Here is a 21,292-nt window from a genome sequence, read left to right on the forward strand (position 1 = left end):
CTTTATTTCACACAAAATATAACATAATTAAAATAAAATAAACTCAAACGTTTTCGACACGTACATGTGTCCTCATCAGGAATTAAATCTGCAATGCATAAAATGAAAATCTTAAGATAAATTTGACTATGCACTGTAACTATAACGACACTCTGGACTGAAAGCACAAACTGAACAAATGATACGAGAATGATTGCGAGTAAATTATGCGGTGGGAAACAGATTACGTGAGGTGTAGACTACAAGCATTGGACAAAACAATTAGAACACACACAAAAGGAACGATGAGCCACAGGCGAATAACTGCCGGTTGAGAGATGGATTGTTACGTTTGATTCTTAAGGCTTCCATGATCTTAGTCTGAAAATCAGATCTGCCTCGAGAGATGATTTTAAATTGGTCGATCGAGACATTGTCAGTGCACGTTTCACAAGAGGCAATGTGCTCTTTAATTGCACTTTTAGTTGTTAGGTTTGGGTTAAAGTGCTCCCCGGCCCTTGTCAACAAATGTCTGGTTGACATACCAATGTATGTCTGGTTTGCGTCACGCAAACAACTAAATTTATACACAACATTTGAAGAAAGAGCAAAGGGGGTAGGCGACTTCAGTTGAAAATATTGGTGCACTTTAAATGTTTTATACACAGGATGATTAACTTAAGAATCAAACGTAACAATCCATTTCTCAACCGGCAGTTATTCGCCTGTGGCTCATCGTTCCTTTTGTGTGTGTTCTAATTGTTTTGTCCAATGCTTGTAGTCTACACCTCACGTGATCTGTTTCCCACCGCATAATTTACTCGCAATCATTCTCGTATCATATGTTCAGTTTGTGCTTTCAGTCCAGAGTGTCGTTACAGTTACAGTGCATAGTCAAATTTATCTTACGATTTTCATTTTATGTATTGCAGATTTAATTCCTGATGAGGACACATGTACGTGTCGAAAACGTTTGAGTTTATTTTATTTTAATTATGTTATATTTTGTGTGAAATAAAGTATGCTAAACCCGCTAAAGTTACTATGTTTTATTTCTCTTAGGTAGGTTATTTTATTATTTGCAGTGTTTAATTGCGCATTTTTTGTATTTATCAATATTGTTTAATAAAAATCTTCATCCTTCCACTTCGTGTACCTTTTCAAACATACTCTTTGCTGTACTTACACAGTCAGGCACTGCATACCAAAATTTTTACCAACCGCTTGAATATGTGCTACGATCGGCATGTTTTTTACTGATGTTTAATGTAGTTATTATTTGACTAAAACTAAAAGTGAACTCAGTCATGTTCGGAAACTTGAATAATTTATTGATAATGCTTTATCCGACCCAAACCTGGTCTAACAACTAGAGATGTACCGATACCAATATTTTGGCCGATACCGATATCACTTTTTTAGGTTGATACCGATATTTAGGCCGATACTTCAGTGTTACAAAAAAATGAAGCAATTTTGGTATTTGCAAGGAATGGCATGATTTATTAAAGATTCAAGAATCCAATCTCAACTGCATTGTTGTGTCATAATAGTAGGTTTTAGTAATGAAAGGCCACCGTGATTGAGGACTGGGATATAACGGAAAAAACATTGCATTATAATTGGGGTTTCTGCAAAATTAATAAAAGGTTTGCGCAAACTCTCCGAATAGGCTATAAGTAGGGCCATTTTTATTTTGACCTAAAAAAACTTTTTTTGACTTTATTTTTATCAAATTTTGACTTTATTTTGACGTAACGAAATTGCTTGTTTCTAGAGGGCACACTTCTTCCTTGAATTGATATCAGTTACCCAAACATAATATTTTGTCGATTTCAGACCCAAACGTAATATTTTGTTGAAAAGTTAAGGTGTTTTATGGATTATATATAATATAATAAAAAAACACGACCCACTTTATATTATAAAGTGGGTCGTGTTTTTTGGTGATGGGAAATTCTCGACAAACTGTCTAACTTTTGCTGAAAACGATTTAGCTTGCTTAGGCAATTTTGTATTACAGAATGTCAGTAGGCTATACCGAAAATCCAAACTGTTAATCTTTGAAACGACCACGTTAATGAAGAGGAGGTGTTTTATAAAATTTATTTAAATACGTAACAATGAATATACAAGGGACAATTTGCGATAAAAGTTACTGTTGATCTAAGTGGGCATTGTGACATATTTTCTGCTTTTATAGGTTAAAATGGTTTAATTGTTTCGCAGTTTCTGATTTACAATGCTTCTACAAGGATTTTGACAAAAAATTACTCTCAAGAAACACAAAATGTTTGTCAAAAACCATAATTTGACAAATTTTGACTTTATTCAATATTTTGTCTTTATTTTGACCTATAAACTTCTTAGAAACAGTCCCCTAGGTGCTGAAAACAATTTTATTCTTTGATTCGTGGATAAACGAGGTCCTTAAAAGTTTTGACTTTATTGACTTTTGCGGGCCCCAATAACAAGATGTAAAATGTAAACCAAGTCATTTGTGTACTCGTACAAAAACTATTCGACAAGTAATGTGCAACCTAAGGGCGGTAGGCACTTTAACATACTGATATCCCATTGAACTACGAACCATCAACCAATCAGAAGTTACGCTGTTCATGACATCATCAAGGTTGCGTTTTTTGGAACAAAGGAAAAATGCAACTTCCCACCACTGCTATTGCTCTTGTTTGTTGTGTAATTACCAAAAAAAGTTTAAAGTAATAATCAACTCTCTGGCTGAATGCTGAAATGGTTACAATTGGACAGACAACCTAACATCTGATGGTTGGTGGTTCGGGTTCGTTCAATTGAATATCAGTATGTTAAAGTTCCTACCCCTAAAAGGGCGCTTGTTGTTTGGTTGAGAAGCTTTTGCCAGACCAAGACTACCCTGGTAGCAAAAATGTATAACTTTGCATCGCTTTTACGTTGCTAAACGTTTAAAAAACCCATGTAACTTGGTTGTTTTTAGTAAGCTGGTTCTATCAGTTTGTGATTTTATTTCCACCTTTTGTTGTAATAAACTCATCAAGCTTAAACAATGTCAGAGTAAGTAGGCTGCGCAACGAATTCCCACAGCCACAGCTATCGCCACTTGCTGCTGACAAGTCAAAGAACATCTATGTCTTTTGATGTTGCCGATTTGTGTCACATTTTTTTTATTTTTTTATAGTGATACTTGCTCTTCGCTATTTCTGTTATGTTATTTGGTGTGATGTAGCACGTGTCATCACACACCACCATCTCTCTTGACGATCAGCGCAGTTGTGTGTTTTGCGATTTTGAATGTTGGGCTACAGAACAAAAATCGCCCGAGGCTAAATTTTCATGTCAACTTAAATATTTCTGATTCTGGAGTGCTCCACGATCATCATCATCATAATCCATCGTCGGTTTGTTCCCCACTAGTGGGGGTGGCCGATTGTTTCCGCGCATAATATTTTGGAGCATAGATTTTCCAGCCGGGTGCCCTTCCTGACGCTAACCACAGTTATTGGCAGTGGGCCTAGCCTTTACTTAAAAAGTATTTCCTGCAAGGCAGCAGGATTTCTAATTCTACGATTTCTACGATCGAATTTGTTAATTCATTATTCGATAAAATGTTTAGATGATGTCACGTCATTATGCCGATTTGAGATATAATTTCATCCATGACGTCGTATGGATGAAAAACTTTTCCAAGTTTTATACTCTGCTGAGAGTGAAAAAGAAACACAAATGATAAATATTGGAGAAATTGAGTCTCCTTCACAACTTAAGAATCGAACAACGCAAAACTGCTGAAACAAAACGTTTTGTTTAAGTGAAAGAATCACTGTAAGCAACCAATGTTAAAAGGTGCGTGCAAGAAGTCATGGGAGTGTGACGTATCAAAAATTTGAACGTGTTGTTATTTTTCTGCATCAATGTGACGTTAATAGTTACAACTTTAAAAAATCTATACCTTTGCTTCTGTAGAAAATGCGCAGCAAACGCCTTATTTTACATGTTTAGTATCGGCCAAATTTTGCTGATACCGATACTAAAAAAATGGCCGATTTCACCAATACCGATATATCGGAACATCTCTACTAATAACAAATATTTTTCAGTTCTATATAACATTTTGTGTGAAAAGCACTGCCGGTTTAAGCAGCTTCACCCACTGAAGCCATAACATATGTTTCCGTTCAATATAACACTTTGTCTGAAAAGCATTGCCCTACCTGCCAAGCTGATATAACCTGCAGACTTTACTAGGAATAGCACCTAAATAAACGGGCGCCGCAGTGTGCCGCACATAGATATCTTGACGCCACAGTGTGTTTGCCTATTTGACCGGCACCTAACTGTTTCCACCTAAAAGACGTGCTCCCGTATATATGTTGCACCTTGACATATCTGATTGGTTTGTGTTCAGATTGGTTTGTGACGCGGATCGGCGCTTGGGAACAAACGGTGTCGAGGACTTCCGCAACCACCCATTCTTTGAGGGCATTGATTGGGATAACTTGACAAACACGACTCCTCCATACCAGCCTGAGTTTTCATCTCCCACTGACACCTCAAACTTCGATGTTGATGACATGGATTTGAAGCCAGTGAGCCCTGATTTGCAACCTCCTCCCCCACGGAATGCCCATTCAGCATTCAGCGGAAACCATCTGCCTTTCATTGGTTTCAGCTTTACCTCTAACTCGTGAGTGATGTGTCTTCCTGAAAGGTTGTTGAACAAGTGTAACCGCATTGTCTTAACTTTGCTAAATGAATAAGACACTATGAAATGGGATAGAATACTTTGCCTTTTTGTGCCTCCCATGCAGATTTTCTAACCAAGCGACAGGATTCAAGTTTTTGTATGTGCGTTAAGCTACTCACTTCAAATATTGCTCTCAATTTAGCGTCACTTTGTGGATGACGTAGCTCACAAACAGTGACACTTCAATCTCAAACTTCGAACTTCTAATCCCCAGTGGCCGGGCTGCTGCAGTGGTAAAGGTTTTACAACACTGCCAGTTTTAATGCTATCTTGTCTGATGATAATCATTCGTCAGTCAATCGCCGTCAATCAGCGTGTTTGTGTCATTTAATTTGAAACTTTGAGCTTGGACTGTTATTTTCCCTTACAAGTGTCTTGTCAATTGAACATATTTGTGCGATTAATAGTCTTTTGAAATTACAAAGTAATCTATAGCTCATTTCCTTGCTTGTTTGTGAATGGTTTGATCGGTGACGTCATGCAAGAATTTACGACTTTGTGGCGACAGGATGTTGTCCGACACTGGAAAGCTTCTAGCTATTGATGCGTTGAACAAAGATGCAGATAAGCAGTTTCAGGACCGTTCGACCGGGGATGCAAACGTGGTGCAAACTTATGAGCGCCGCATTCAGCGCCTAGAGCAGGAGAAGATGCAATTGGAGAAAAAGATGCAAGGTTTGTGACGTTTTTCATTGTGTCAGAACTTGATTTAAACGTGAGAATAACCAAAAAGTAGAGAATGGCAACGATTGATCTGAATCATGGTTTTGGAAAATACTGGTCGGAAACCATGATGCCTTCATGACGCAAGATGGTAGCCACTTAAACCTGTCAATTCCCAGTAAGATCCCAATGACAGCAATGACACCGCCTACCAATCAGAAGATGTTTAATTGGCTACCTTCATTATGACTTTTCTGGCACTCAGCCAGAAAGTTGATTCTTGCTTTAAACTTCGTTTGGTAATTACAGAAGAAAAAGGAGTTATGGCACGAATCCAACCCATGTCATTGACATGACTACTGTAATGAAGATCAGATAAAAATGAACATATTGTTTCACCTTAACCCTTTGATTTTCAACGTTTTTTTGGAAGTTAACTGCTCAAGGGGGGGCCGTTTTTGGATCAAATTCAATCAGCTGTTACGTGTGATCCGCTGGTGCTATTTCAACAGAAGTTGCACTGGTGTGAAAAAAAATCATTTGTCTATAAGTTTGAAAAGTCATTATTCTAAAATTTTATATGTTAAGCTTGATATTTCAACTTTTGCAAAGGTACCCAAAAACGACAATTTTGATTTAACTTGCCGCCTTTAATTAACCGTGCTAATCCGATTTCATGCAAAATTCTAAAGGACAAAGAGCTCGATCAACCGCACGAAGTGTGTGTGCGGTGTGCCGACTCATTGCGTCGATAAAGATTTACGACATGCGAGCAAATCTTATTGTAGGCTACTCATTAATTATAAAATAGTTACAATACAGAGTAACATTGTTACATGAATTTGAAAAAGCAAAACTGCGTTGTTTTATATTTTTGTCCTGAACTAATGCTTTGCGAAACCCATGGCCAGCTTCTTGTTTTATGGAACCAAACTTCTCATAAGTAACACCTTAGCCTACTTGAATAGCTGTTTACATGTTCGTTTGTGTATTTTAGGTCTACAATTGAGTTTGTAGTATGAATATTTTTAGTAGAGAGAAGACAATTGAACAAGCTGTTGAAATTATCTGAAATTTCTAAGTTCAAATTAGGCGCTTTTGGAATTGTGGATTTGTGTCAAGTCGCATCACAAATATCATGCAGGCTACATCATAAGTCATTTAGCTTACGGGTGTTTATAAACATAACTCATGAATTACATCCACTAAAAATACAGAATTTACATCAACAAAGCTAAGTTCAAAGTTCACTTGTTATTGAAGATTGTGTCCATCAATTTGAAAATGCATTTTAGTCCGCCAGCGTCGAAACAATTCAACAGCGCAGTGAGGAACATGGGTAAACAAAGGAAATGTGAAATAAACCCACAGTCAGCAGATCTACATTAATTTAACGTTTACAAATGTTGAATCAATGTAAAAGGACTGAATTGCTGACTTGGTCGTTATTGTTTGGAACACAAAAAATACGCGTAAACGCGACGAAGCGATACAAGAGCAAAGCAGCGATTATGTTTCTGGCCAAAAAAATGGACTTATGACTTGAAAGATAAAAATGATTATAACGAAGCTTCAAAATTTGTCATAAAAAATATTGCAGAGATACAATGAACACAATCATTTTGTGCTAGATTGTGAGAAGACTTCCTAGATTCTTTTCAAACATTTGCAGCATTGCAAATTATTTTGTATAACTTCATATGGCCAAAAAATGGCTTCTTGGTTGATAAAACGTGGCTACGATTCTATAAAAAATTCTTAGGCCTACTACATTGAAGTAATGAAATGTTTTTTTTGTGATTTTTTCTGATGACGTTTTACAACATCCGAAAAGTAAAAATAATAATGATGAATAATTTCACATAACCATGGTTTGTAAACGCTTCACAAAATTTTTGCGGAGACTTTACTGTTAGACGTAAAACGCTTGTAAAAGAAAACTGTCGGGTTACGTATTTATAATGTTTATTACGCTGTTATCTAGTTATAAACTGCCTTTGTTGTCTACCTTTGTGGTTACCGGCCAGCTTAGAGCAGCATGCAAACTACGCGTTTATGGTATTTGCATCGTGTTATGATTCCCACAAATTTCCCACAAGGTCTTTGTTTTTATCGTGATATTTTTGTGCCTTTTCTGTCCTAAACTTGAAGTCACTGTGCAGCACAATCCACACCGGTTTTTAGAAATCCACAATCAACATTGAAAATCTTTTGTGTGGTGCACCATTTCAAGTAGTGTCTTCCCCTGAACTGTTACACAAACCGCCCAGAACCAGGTTGATTATGAATATTATAGCCGTTGAGTGGCCGTTATTGTATGTGTGGATTTATTAGGTGTCTGACTAAATTCATGCCAAAGTCGAGCAAATTCTGCTTTCGCGATCCCTGCCGTTTTTTTCGGTATTTTTGTTGATAAGTTTAGGCAGCATTTTTGCAAAATAAATGAAGACATCGGTATTGTTCGTCACTTAGATTTAGTTTTCTCAGCATTGTGTTTTCATTCTTTGATCCATTAGTTGATCCCACTTTAGGAATAATCAGATCGTTTATAAATGGCGGGTTTTCACAATAGCCGGCCTCTTATACATTGGCGCAACGTATTCAGATGTTGAATCAATGATCAAGAAAGCCGATTTGTTGTTTGTCTGATGTGACGCCGAGCATTATGCCTAGTCTACAATACAAAATATTTTGTAGTGAAGACGAGGCATTATCATCTTTATTTTGCTCTCTTTGGAACAATACACAGTGCACCGTCGAACAAAAATGCAACACATAACAAGTAAGCGTAGGCGACATAAAGCAGCGAAGGGACCTGTAGTCATCGAGTAAGCTGCTACGTGATCTCATAATTTTGAGCATACTGTATCTCACAATTACTGTTTGCAAAAACGCCAATTTTTCAGCTTCTTCCAAAAGCATTTGAAGTGATACATTTCCTCAATGGAAAGTTTTGTCAATGAGAGCATTTCCATAGAACGTTTATTTCGAAACCAGGTTTTTCATGTCACTACTCACTACCTAAGGGAAGATTTCTTATTGTAACGCTTTTTATTCGTCAATGGATATTTGCTGGTTGAAACAACTGTTTTTAATAGTTTGTTGCCTATATTGATCATAGATTGCTTTTCTTCGTAAAGCTGATAACGCAAAAAACGTTTGCTATTATTGTTTCTAATTAACAACTTTGTGACCACTGGCTTCTTTTTGTAGCATTAGAAATAACGCGCTTTGTGTTATTGAGGTCAAACCAAACAAAGGAAAACAAGAGGACGTTCCTCTCTGCTCGCGCATATGGATTCACGAAGCAATTATGAGCTTATGGCTTGTTATCGCAATGTAATCCATTTCACGCTTTGCTGGAAGTTAGCTAGAAATAGCAAAAATTCATCAAAATCTTGAATTTACAAGAAAACTACACAACTTTTAGCATCAAATTTAGTATCATCAGATCCGCCTGGCAATTTTAGGAAAAGTCAAGAAAAACCAAGTGCATGGCGTTACTGTGCTTCAAGTAATCAACGGAAATATGAGGGGGGGGCCAAATCTGGCCTCCCTTTGAGGAGCAAAGTGTTAAAGTAAAGGCTTTAATCAACTAAACATAATATAAACAAACACAAATTAAAGTCTGCCCATCACAAGCACATAAGATAACTGAATAACTAAGTAAACAGTCCACAACCATCTAGCTGCGCGTTCAGCAAGAAAGCAACAACAATAAATACGCATACGCAGATGACCTGGCTATTCTTTATTCTCACCGCAAATGGGAAACAGTGCAGAACACCTTGACTAAAGATATAGACATTCTATCTTCCTATCTGCACCAATGGCGCCTCAAGTTGAGTGAAGCGAAGATCGTGACTTCTGCCTTCCACCTATGTAATAGAGACTCAAACAGGGAAATTAACATCCAAAATAACGGCCGGACGCTTCCTTTTGAAGCCACACCCACATACCTTGGGGTTCGACTTGATCGGTCTCTTACATAGTGCTGAGAACAAGTGGTTTAGCCTTAGTTTATGCCCCTGCTGAATACTGTGCTGCTACTTGGTGCAGAAGCGCCCATATTGTCCTTGTCGATGTGCCAATCAACAACTGCCTGCGAACTGTCACAGGTTGCCTCCGTCCAACTCCAACTGGCTGCTTGCCTGTCCTTGCAAACATTGAGCCAGCTGCACTACGGCGTCAACGCGCTGTTTTTCCCTGAGCCGTAAAGCCCTAAACCCCGGTCATCTGCTACACACAACCATGCTGAGATATCCACCAAAGCAGCGGCTAAAATCAAGAAAGCCATTTGTACGCGCTGCACAAGACCTTCTGGCAGCCTCTGGTGGAAGCCCTAGCAAACAGTGGTGCCACGAGGCGTGGTGTGAACAATGGTCAAGCAGCACATCCCCACTTCGCCAAGTATTCAGATCCCCGCCCGAGAACCAGCTGGGCCATGGCCTCTCTAGACTTGCCTCATCAAGGCGTAACCGTTTGCTCACTGGTGTTGGACGTTATGGTGCAGACATGTTGCGTTGGGGCTTGGCAGAGAGTGCTGCTTGTGAGTGTGGTGAAATGCAGACGGCAGCCCACATTATTAAGGATTGCCGGCTTTACAGACCACCTCATGGTATGGAAAGCCTAGTTTCTATCGATGACGACACCAGGCAGTGGCTAACCAACGGATGCCCTGACATATAGCGACAACACGAGAGAAGAAGCAACAACAATAACACAAAGAAGAAAGCAAGGATTAAACGCCGCGCCGACTAATCAGCTTGAAGCAGTGCGCGGCATCAACTTGAAGCAACATAAAATTTCACAACATTATCCCATCCTTATAAAAATAACTAAGCATCGTTTATACCATATCAAAGAGGGGATACACCTAGATTTTTTATGGTCGAACGACGAGGTTCGGTTACAGTTTGATGCAACTCAATCGTCTCTGATAAAATAACGTCCGGCACCGGACTGGGTACTTTAGAATTAATCAGCTGTTCGGTATTTGCATCTTGATCAAATACTTGCTGGCATCCTTTGAGGTTTGACTGTTCTACATGATCTACGTGCACAGTATGTTTGTCTTTCGAAGGCGGGCATGGAGCTAAATCTCGTACAGACACAGTCGATTCTCTCTCATCAGGAAAGCGCACCTGTGCATATGTTGGATTAACATCAGTTAAGATAACTTCTTCAAGTAAATCATCATTTTTGTTTGACCTGACAAACTTTCGAAGCAGAACTGGTCCTGATTTTGATAACCACGCTGGCAGCGATTTTCCATTAGGTGATCGTCGATTGAAGATGTAAAACAGTTCGTGCGGTGTCGCATTTGTAGCGGTGCATAGCAGAGACCGAACCGAATGCAGGGCATCCAAGAGCACAGCCTCCCAACACGAAACTGGAAGATCATTTGATTTCAAGGCGAGTCGAATTGCTTTCCAGATCACGCCAATGTACCGTTCTACCTGAGAATTTCCAGTAGGATGATAAGGCGTTGATTTACTGGACGCAATTCCACGTTCCAAGAGAAATTCTTTAAAGTCACTGGACAAGAATGATCTACCACTGTCTGAATGCACATAGCTCAGCATTCCGCACATAGAAAACAGCTTTTTGAGGCAACTGATGACTGTGGTAGAATGCACAGTCTGGCATGGAAACGCAAACGGAAACCGTGAGTATTCACCAACTATGGTGAGAAGATATTTATTACGTGAGGTTGATGGCAATGGACCTTTAAAGTCAATGCTGATTCGATCAAATGGCAGTGTTGCTTTAATGAGTCTTCTTGAACCAGACATATACAACCAAGCAACCACACGGCATTTAACATAATCCATTAAAATTGAACATAAACTATAAGCTACAAACGTTTTCGGCCATACACACGTTAGCCCTTATCAAGTAACATAAAAATAACTGCTTATCATATCTACAATGAAAATGAATAACTGATCTAAACACTGAATTGAAAAACGAAATGCATAAAATGAAACGGCAGAGCAAAGAAAAAAGGCACATCACATGGCGTTTAAATTACGCGAGGCAAAGACGCATCATATGACGCATTAAGAAAAGACGTTGAGTAAATAAGAAGCGCCAGAGGCAAACAACTGTGTATTGAGGCGAGGATTGTATGATTTTATTAGCAAAGCCTCGTGGATTTTAGTGTTGAATTCGGTGGAACATTTACGCATAATTCTAAACGACTCCAAGGATGGTTTGTTATTTGAACATGTTTGGCAATCAAATATGTGATCTTTAATGGCACTTTTAATGGCTTCTTGACGTAAGTAGAAACGTGGTTTCAGTTCAGCGCATGTGCGACAAGAAGAACACACATTCTTAACTTCATCTGTAGAAAACGGCAAATCCTTTGTACGTACAAACTGTTTTTTTTTTCGGTCATTTATCGGTCATTGACCGATCTTTTAGCAAAATGTCCGAAAAAAATATAGTCAATTCGGTCAAAATGTCCGAAAAAATATATAGTCAATTCGGTCAAAATGTCAAAGGTTTGAGTTTCGCTGATGAACGTTGAAGAAACGTTTGTCTGTTCTAACTTTTCTCAAATAAAACACGAAAACGTTTCTCAGCGAAACTTAATGTTGTAGCTAGTCAGGAAGTGCAAATTTTAGTTTGTATCAACTACTTGAAAGGAAATATTTTCATCAGAAAAAAATGACCGAAATATAAAAAAATGACCAAATTTTTTCAAGTCATTTCGGACAAATGACCGAAAAGTCTCAGCGAAAAAAAAAATCCAGCGTACAAAATGTAAAAGCCGTGTTACTCTCGGGTGGCACAGTCCTTTGTGAATTTCAGCAAGCTTTGAATCAGGTACTGTGGCGCAGAATGCCCGAGTAAGAGTGTTTGGACCCACGTTTTCTTTTCCGGAGCGATAGTTAATAGAGTAACTGAAAGAAGCCAATTCTAACCTCCAACATTGTATCTTGTTGTTCTTGATCTTCGTACGTTTCCGGTTGTCAAGCATGAATGCCACTGAACGCTGGTCAGTGATCAATGTGAAGTGTTGGCGGGCAAGAAAATGGTTCCACTTGCGCACTGCTTCGATTATCGCTGTTGCTTCCTTCTCGATCGCAGGATAATGAAGCTCGCTTCCATGTAACGACCTTGACATGAAAGCTACGGGACGATTCCCTTGGTTCAGTGTCGCAGATACGGCAACATCCGATGCATCACATTCTACAACAAATGTCACATTTTCATCAATGGAGTGCAAAGCTGCGTTTTCTTATTCCTTCTTCAATGTGTTGAAATCACATAGAGCAGAACTATCCAATGGGAAACTTGTGGCTTTCTTCAAATTCTGAATTTTGTCTGAAAATCTTGCAACCCATTTTGCGTAGTATGCGAATAAACCTAAAATACGCTTCAATGATTTCGCACTGGTAGGAGGTGGAAGCTCCCTTAAAGGACGTAGTTTTTCTGGGTCAGGTTTGATTACACCGTTTCCAACGATGTAACCAAGTATGCTTATTGTTGAAACTGATGAGATGGTTTTCTTCTAGTTTAATGTTAAGTTTTTCTTTTTGATTGTCTTAAGAAATCGTTCAACATTTCTATCGTGTTCTTCTTGAGTGCCTCCCGCCACTGTTATGTTATCAAGATAAGGAAATGTTGCCGTTAATTTTGCATCCGTCACTACGTGGTCCATTTCTCTCTGAAATGCGGGCACACCATTAGTTACGCCAAACGGAATTCGTTCAAATTCCCATAATTTCCCAGCGGCTTCAAACGCAGTAAAACGCCTATCTTCTTCTGCTATACGGATTTGATGGTATGCACTTTTCAGATCAAAAGTGGAAAACACTTTATAATTGGCAAGATGATTTACCAAGTCATCTATTCTGGGCAAGGGATAAGCGACAAGTTCTGTAAACAAATTGATCGTTTGCGAATAATCTATGCAAAGACGATTTTTCTTGCTTTCTTCATCATTTACTACCACCACTTGAGCACGCCAAGGAGAAATGCTGGGCTTGATTATTCCTTCAGAGTGAAGACGTGACACTTCGGCCTCTATAAAAGCTTGATCTTTCTTGTTGAATCTTCTCGACTTCACAGCTATTGGTTTGCAGTTTGGAGACAAATTTGAGAACAGCGATGGCACAGCAGCAGAAGCTGAAGTTAGAGCACACAATTCTGATTGAAGAGGCACAACAAGATCCTCTTCGTTTCCTCCGTACTCAAATATAGCAGACTTGTGTCGACTTTGGAAATCTTGACCCAGCAGAATGTCACAACACAGATTGTTGAGAACTCGCAAGCACACATCTGAATAATTACATCGGTTGATCATTAAGGTGCGTCTACACGAGAAAGTGTTCTTGCTTAGAAATTCTTGCTTAAGCTAGTGATTAAGCTCGTTTCGTCTACACTGGCAACCTCGACGAAGATTTTGCTCGCTTAAATCGCGGTCACGTGAGTATCTAATCCCCAATGACGTCACGTTTTAAAAAGTTCGCGCCAAAGTACAGCAGAGTAGACCAAGCAACTGACTGTTCTTTAACTATTTGAAGTTGTTGCAGTCTTTCAGTCATCGCTTCCCAGAAGTTGTGTAAAAAATGCTGCAAAAAGCGAAGAGTGCAAACCCGCAATTTACTGCTTATTGAAGCATTCAGACACCTCAGTGAGGTTGAAATGTTGGAAACAGAATTTCGTGTCAGCGTGGGTGACTGGTAACAACCAGCAAGATCATTCCTCCGCTATTTTTATTACCCAGTGTACAATGGCAATGGTTTTCTGCTGAGATCCTGTTTTGGATTTGAAATTGGAAAATATTGTGCTTTCTATGGGCTATTTCGAGTACGGTCACCGCCAGTTCAGCCCGCAACATTAATAAGAACGGGTTGGGATCAAAACTTAACGAAATCCTTTAACGATACCGCCCTGCCCTGTCTGGATACTGAGCTGAGAGGAGACCTGAGATTTTGGCGGGAAAAAACATTTCTAAGCAAGAGAACTCACTTAAGCGCCCAGTTTTTCGCTCTGGAGCGTATTTTTTCTCGACGGCTCGCTTACTCGCCCATTTTCTTAAAAGTAAGCGGCACAAACTGCGATTAACTTAAAAAAAACAAGAAGTTTGGCTAGCTTAAGCAAGAAAACAGTCGTCGTGTAGACGCACCTTTATGTCAGTCATGCAATGACCTACAACATTTCCTTTAAGATTTGACAAAGCCATCGAAACCTGCAACGAGGAAGAGTTGACTGGAAGCTTTAACGTTCGTGTTGTCTTGTTGTTTATAAAACTACAGGAACTGCCAGTATCAATTAAGGCAGATAATTCTCTCCCGGCAATAACAGCATTTAGCGTGGCATGAGACAAGCATTGAGGGGCTTCTTTGATCACACACAAGGCATCTGAATAGACAGAAGCAGATGTATCCGCAGTTCCTTTGCTTTTACAAACTCTAGAAAAATGGCCCTTTTTGTTACATTTAAAGCACACTAAGTCTCGCGCTGGACAATGTTTTCTGTCGTGATATGATTGACCACAGTGAAAACACAATTTCCTCGATTTGGTCATCGCCGAGGTTTCTTCGCGATTTACATCGTTTGGTTCTGTAGACGTTGGAGTAACTGCCGCCAGCACATCATATGCCTCCGAATTTTTCTGTGCTATGTCTAACGTTCGAGCTTGATTGAAAGCTGCAGATAGAGTCAACGCATCATTCTCCAGAAGCCGTTGTCAGATTGTATGTGACAACAGTCCATTTATAAAGGCGTCACGGATGGCCTCTTCTCGATGTTGCTCAGCCGACACATTTGTAAAGTTACAATCTTTGCTGAGTTTTTTGAGCAGTTGAAGAAATTCTTCAAGAGGTTGACTTTGCTGTTGTCTTGTAGTTGCCAACAAATGACGAGCAAAAATCACATGTGGGGTCTTCGAAAATAAATTATGGAGAATGCCAATTGCTCCATCGTACTCGTCATATTCATAAATGAATTCGTAAACATTGTGTGAAACACAATTCACCAACAGCTTAAGCTTATTGACAGCCTGGCCAGCCTCACCCCTTTCCATTTCTTCAACAAAATACTCAAATGTTTTTCTCCAATGCTTCCACTCTTCATGCAGTAGGAGAGCTTGGGTCAAGGTCAAGGCGAGATGGGCTTAAGTAGTTTATCCATAGTCTTGGTATCAAGTTGATTAAATTGTAATGAACATCAAATAAAAATGAACATATTGTTTCACCTTAAAGTAAAGGCTTTAATCAACTAAACAAAATATAAACAAACACAAATTAAAGTCTGCCCATCACAAGCACCTAACATAAGATAACTGAATAACTAAGTAAACAGTCCACAACCATCTAGCTGCACGTTCAGCAAGAAAGCAACAACAATAACACAAAGAAGAAAGCAAGGATTAAACGCCGCGCCGACTAATCAGCTTGAAGCAGTGCGCGGCATCAATTTGAAGCAACATAAATTTCACAGCTACCTTCCTAACCCTCTAGGTCATGCTGCCGACGGCGAAACGTTTATTGAATTTACTTTCTATCACAGGGGTGGGCAACCTTTTTGCATGCACTGGCCAAATGAAGTAATGTTAATGCGGAGACAGGCCGCAACGCTGCTCATGCAGTAACAGAGTACCGTAGGCAAAGTTTGAACTCGTATTTGTTTAATATGAAGCCTATTGTTATGTCACACGTATGCGTATTTACCTATATTTAAAGTTTGTTTCTGTCGATTTAATGTATGGACAATTGAACTTGTATTTGCTGAACAAATTAGGCCTGCGTAATATAGCCAAAAAATAAACTACCACAAAAGATTGTGAATAATTGTAAATAGGCCAATACATCAGATATTGCATCATCCAGCCGACCAGGAAAAAACATCAGTTTTTAATATGGTTACTGTAATATCCGATGGGTTGAAACACTGTTCCTGAAATTTGTGATGGGTTCGATGTTTCGTTGCTCTTACAGAACTTGTGTTTAAGTGCCTACCATGAAAGTTAGTTAACCCTGCTCGAAACAAGTTCACTTTCACAGACTGATAGGTGGGGCTTGTTACATGTTGAAGATTCAGGCCGTTTTTACACCTATCACAGAGAAACCAGTAGGTTGGAAGCACAACTTTCAAATAGCACAGCTTTCAAATATCAACGCCCGGAACATTCTGCTCCTTGCATGCATGCCATAACTTCAGATCATAAAATAACTTGGAGCAATTCTAAAAGTTGAAAGTGATTATAAAAAGCAAATGTTTTCTGAAAGTTGGTTCATCAGTCAAAAGCTTCATGTAATGAATCGCAATGATGGCATCTTTTTTCTTGCTATCTACTAAAAACTATTGTAAGTGGTTATTTGACGTTTTTAAATTGGTTTCATGCTGATTGTAAAACTGCAGTAGTGCGTACAAAACTCAATTCATGATGACTCATGCCGTTCACTCGCCTGTCTTGTTGTTATTTAAGTTTCTTGTTGATCGTTAATATGTAAGTCCTCCTTTTTTCTAAATTATTTCAAACTTTGCGCACTATAATTTTTGTCTAGAAGTTGAATTTTCATTTTGCATGTTGAGTTGATTTCAGCAACATGGTCCTGTGTTTTGCCATGCTAGACAGGTAGTCACTACCTGGTCTAGCCCCCTGAAGAAGTCAGTCGTGTCTGATTGACGAAACGTCGGAATAAAAGCAGATTGTCACTGTATACATCTTGTGATAGTTTAGCTTAATTTGCACCAGTAGAACATTTCATATTATTTAATTTCTGGCTCTTATTAACTCTTTTGTGTAGAATCTGCCAACCTGGTGCAGAACTCTTCAAATTGGGGGGATTCCAGTGATCTTGATGAACTTAAACACTTAAAAGATGAAGTGGGATTTCTTACCAAGAAGCTGGCCGTCGCAGATCAGGAACTTCAAGCTGCTGACGTGCTAAGGAAAGACTTGGACGGTACAAGTGACATGTTTTGTTGTAAAATTGAGTCTATCTACTTCCCTTATGAGTATGTTTCGAAAGAGGTTGTTTAGATGGACTGTGCATCACTTGTATTTTCTTCACAGATGTTCATCAGAAAGTCAAGAATCTTGAGAGGAATAACCGCCACTTGAAGCAGGAGAGGGATGACGCTCACAGGGAACTTGTTGAGATGAAAGATAAGTCTAAAGACCTGGCTCGACAACTTCGCGACGCTCAATCGCGACGTAGACTGGCCATGGATGAGTTCACGGAGATTAATGACAGGTGCCTACAGCCCTACACTTCCATAGCATGACTGGTCGAAGCCAGTTTTAAAGTGCCGCCAACTTAAGGTTTACATTTAATCCGCTTTGTGATTGTGACCTCATAGAGAGTATCGCTTGTGGCAAATCATCTAAAAAAGTTTTAAAGTACCAACTAAGTCACATGTAAGTCGATTTTCGTGCAGAAACAGTCAATCGTGGAAAACAAATTGTAATGTCAAATTTTCAGTTCAAAACAAGTGCCAAAGCCCACTTTTTGCTGGCATTCCACAAAAAACAAAATTCATTAAATAGATATCTAATGCAAGTATTGTCTTTGAGTTCCAAAAATTCATTCTGGAAACCAGCGTAAACTTTTACAACTGACATTTTGAACGGATTTCGTATGAAATCACTCTCATCGTCAATTCGTCATTAATTTTAGAAAAATATTGAACAAATTCAGATCTAAGTGCTGCCAGCTATTGCAAAATCTTTTTTTTTTAATCGAGAAGCTGAATTCCCTTTTTTGCAACTTCAAAATATCCATATTGATGAATTCCCCAAGCTGTAAATTACTGGTTTGAGCATTTTTAAGCCTAAACTTTTCCACTGTATTTGGGTCAATTCACAGTCTCACTTTTGGTTAATGTGGGAACTAGAGATGTGAAAACACATTTTGTATTTTTGTTTTTAATTGTCGGCTGCATAGCCGATTGGTGAAAGCCCTGGCTCGACGCTCGAAAGGGGCTGGTTCGACACTGCTCAAGAGCATGTGGCTGTATCCCTGGCATGACAAAAGCATGCCTGAAGGTGCACACGAAGATTGGATTCTTTGCCTTCCCGCCCTAATTTTTTTTGCACAGTTATGATTGCCTGACGCTGGTTGCCCTGTTAAAAATCAGATTAGTTTCAACTAGGATTTGTAAAACATTTATGAACGTTTTTAAAGCCAACTAGAGATTGTGTAGTGTCAGTCCTTGTTTATTTCAGAATTGCAACAGTAAAAATTGTTACTGCTTACAAAATGCTTTTTAATAATGTTTTGATTTAAACATGTTTTGTTTTAAGTTTTATTTTTGTATCAAAACCATGGTCTGTTGGTACTAGTGGCATTGATACTAGTGAAGTGTTTGCTTTCGAATATGGACATGCAGTGTGGTCAATGTGCTTATTTTGGTACTGGTATGTTTTCGGTCATTTTGTGTTTTGTAAACTAATTTCAGCAAAGACGCGATCATACCTAGACACATCAAACTAGTGTCATCGCACCAGAAGTGTTGACAAGTGTTCATCTTCTATAGGATGACTGACGTCCAATCGCAAAAGAGCAAGTTGTTGCGACAGCTGCGCGAGAGAGAAGAAGAACTTGAAATCACCAGCAACAAACTTGACCAGATCCGGCAGGATTTGAAGAAAACAGAAAAGTTAAAGAAATCGGTTTGTGTTGCAATTTTTTTCTGCTGAATAAAAAAAGCAACGTCTCAGTTACGTGATTTCTGCGAACGTCGATTTTAAACCTTAACTCATCACATCCAAATTCGGTTTTGCCCCAGCTAGTTGAGGTGACTGATTCTTTCCTTGCAGCGCTTACCTTCACTTCAAATTACATTCTCCATCTCATTCTATCCTTAGCATCTTCTTCCTTCAGTCCGACTTTGTCTACCTCATTCTTCACTAGTTTTTTTCCATATTCTTATTGGACGTTTCCGTTTTCTCTTTCCATCTACCTTTAAAGTCAGTTTTTCGAAAAAAACTTTCTTCCTCTTTAGTACATGTCCTTACCATCTTACTTCGTTTTCCCTGGCAAGTGGTTGAATAGTCTCCCTCATCTCTAGCATATCCATCAGTTCTTCAACCTTTTTCTCCCTCATGGTTTTTACACAACATCAACCACGATAGCAAATATCAGCTGACAGTACTGGTCCTTGGTGTATCCCGACTTTCACAAAAAAAATCATGTGAATACTAACCAACTTTTACTGTTGTTCTCGCACCTTCATACATCGACATCACCGCCCTTACTAACACCTCCCGGTATACATATTTTCCTCATCGCTCATTCCATCACTTTTCTTATGACTCTGTCACGCTTTTTCTAAGTCAACAAAGCACATGTATCGCTTCTTCTCCTTTGTATGCTTCTTGCATTCTTCTCAAAATGAACAAAGCGTCTGTTATTCCTTTTTCAGGCATGAATCCAAGTCGCATGCCATTCAATTTCACCACCTTTCTCAACCGTTTTTCCAATACTCGTTCTACAATTCTCGTTCAATGATGTAACAATTTCATTCCTTTATATGCACTGGAACTTCTCACATCCCACTTTCCCTTGAAGAGTGGCACAGCAATGCTTTCTTACACTCTTGTGGCATTCCTTTACCATTCAGTACCTTTTGACAGTTGTATCATCATTTCAACCCCCAGCTCTCCATTTGCTATTATCATCTCTGCATTCACATCTGATGAACCAGCCGCTTTCTGCTGTTTCGTTTTCTCCATTGCTTCCTCCATTTCTTTTCAAGTAACCTTTTCCACAAGCGCCTCCACTGAATTAGCCTGTGTGATATTATCTTATGCATTTCCTCATTATAATGTTTTCCATATGTTCTTTCCATGATTCTCCTCTGCTTTCGGACTAAAGTGCAACTTACCATCTCTACTTTTTATGCACCTTCCCCTTACAATATCCTTACTGTAATGTTCATAACTTACGTGTAAAGGTAAGTTGATCTTTGTGGGCTCTTCGTAAATCGAAATGAAGGCAGATTCATTTACTCTAAAATCTGGTGACCTACCACAGCTGTAAACATCACATAATAATGAATGGTTTGATCGGTACAGTACAGTAATCAGTGGAGCGTGTTAAATCCACATGAGGCAGTATTGCCCATCTGTTACACTTACCATCATTTTTCATTTATTTGATAAGCTTGAACGCATTGTTTTCGCTTTTCCCCAATTTGTTAAGTTTTTTCTCAGCACTGTTTTTTATTGCTCTTGCCACCACTCTTTTTTGCATTTTTTGAAACTCTTGTATCTCCGTTCTTTTCTGACCTGTGTTTGTGCCACTAATTGTATGCCTCCCTATTTTCCAAAATAGCATGCTTCATTGCTTCACCTTTTCATCCCACTACCACACATCTCCGCAATCTTTCTTTGCTTTGTTTTCCCACACACTTCGTCACAAGCTGTTACTCTTAAATGAAACTCACAGGTCCTGCCCACTCATGTCTACCAGCTCTTTCGTTTTTTTCATAAATTTCATTTTATTGTCTTTCTCAATTTCAAAACGCTTCTCAAGTAAACTCTTTCTTTTTTCACAACTTTTTTACTGTTTTAGCATCCAAGTCTCCCATTATTAGTCTCTGCTGCAATTCCCATGGTGTTTCTTTTACATTTGTCAAATACCTTCTGTCTTCCTGCACAATCAAGATAAAATCAATCTCTGAGTCATGTTCTCCTGAGCTATAGGTCACCTACGTTTTCTCCTTTTTAAACCACCTGTTTGCAATGCTAAGTTCTTTGCATCGCAAAATTCAAGCAACACTCTTCCTCCCAAGTTTCGAATCCCACCCTCTGCCAAATTATCACAGAACCTCTCTTTCCAAATACTCTTTACCACTTTGAGGTGCATAAGCACAGACTACTCTTACAACATCCTCTTCAAAAGCAAGTACCATTGTCATCACTCTGTCACTTTTTTTTTGAAC

At 38.9% G+C, this 21,292-nt stretch overlaps 1 protein-coding gene across 2 annotated transcripts in view; it reads left to right on the plus strand.

Annotated features, from left to right (window-relative positions):
* Positions 1–21,292, plus strand: part of LOC145767259 (serine/threonine-protein kinase MRCK alpha-like) — a 112,229-nt gene that overhangs the window by 46,195 nt on the left and 44,742 nt on the right. For both annotated transcript variants that reach the window (XM_082579050.1, XM_082579051.1), the window contains exons 8-12: positions 4,382–4,660; positions 5,229–5,395; positions 17,152–17,310; positions 17,421–17,601; positions 18,884–19,019. In XM_082579050.1, the coding sequence (XP_082435176.1) occupies positions 4,382–4,660; positions 5,229–5,395; positions 17,152–17,310; positions 17,421–17,601; positions 18,884–19,019 (922 nt within the window). The remainder of the gene's footprint in view (positions 1–4,381; positions 4,661–5,228; positions 5,396–17,151; positions 17,311–17,420; positions 17,602–18,883; positions 19,020–21,292) is intronic.

Source organism: Aplidium turbinatum, chromosome 3 (genome assembly GCF_918807975.1).
Source record: "Aplidium turbinatum chromosome 3, kaAplTurb1.1, whole genome shotgun sequence".
NCBI classification, from domain to species: Eukaryota; Metazoa; Chordata; class Ascidiacea; order Aplousobranchia; family Polyclinidae; genus Aplidium; species Aplidium turbinatum.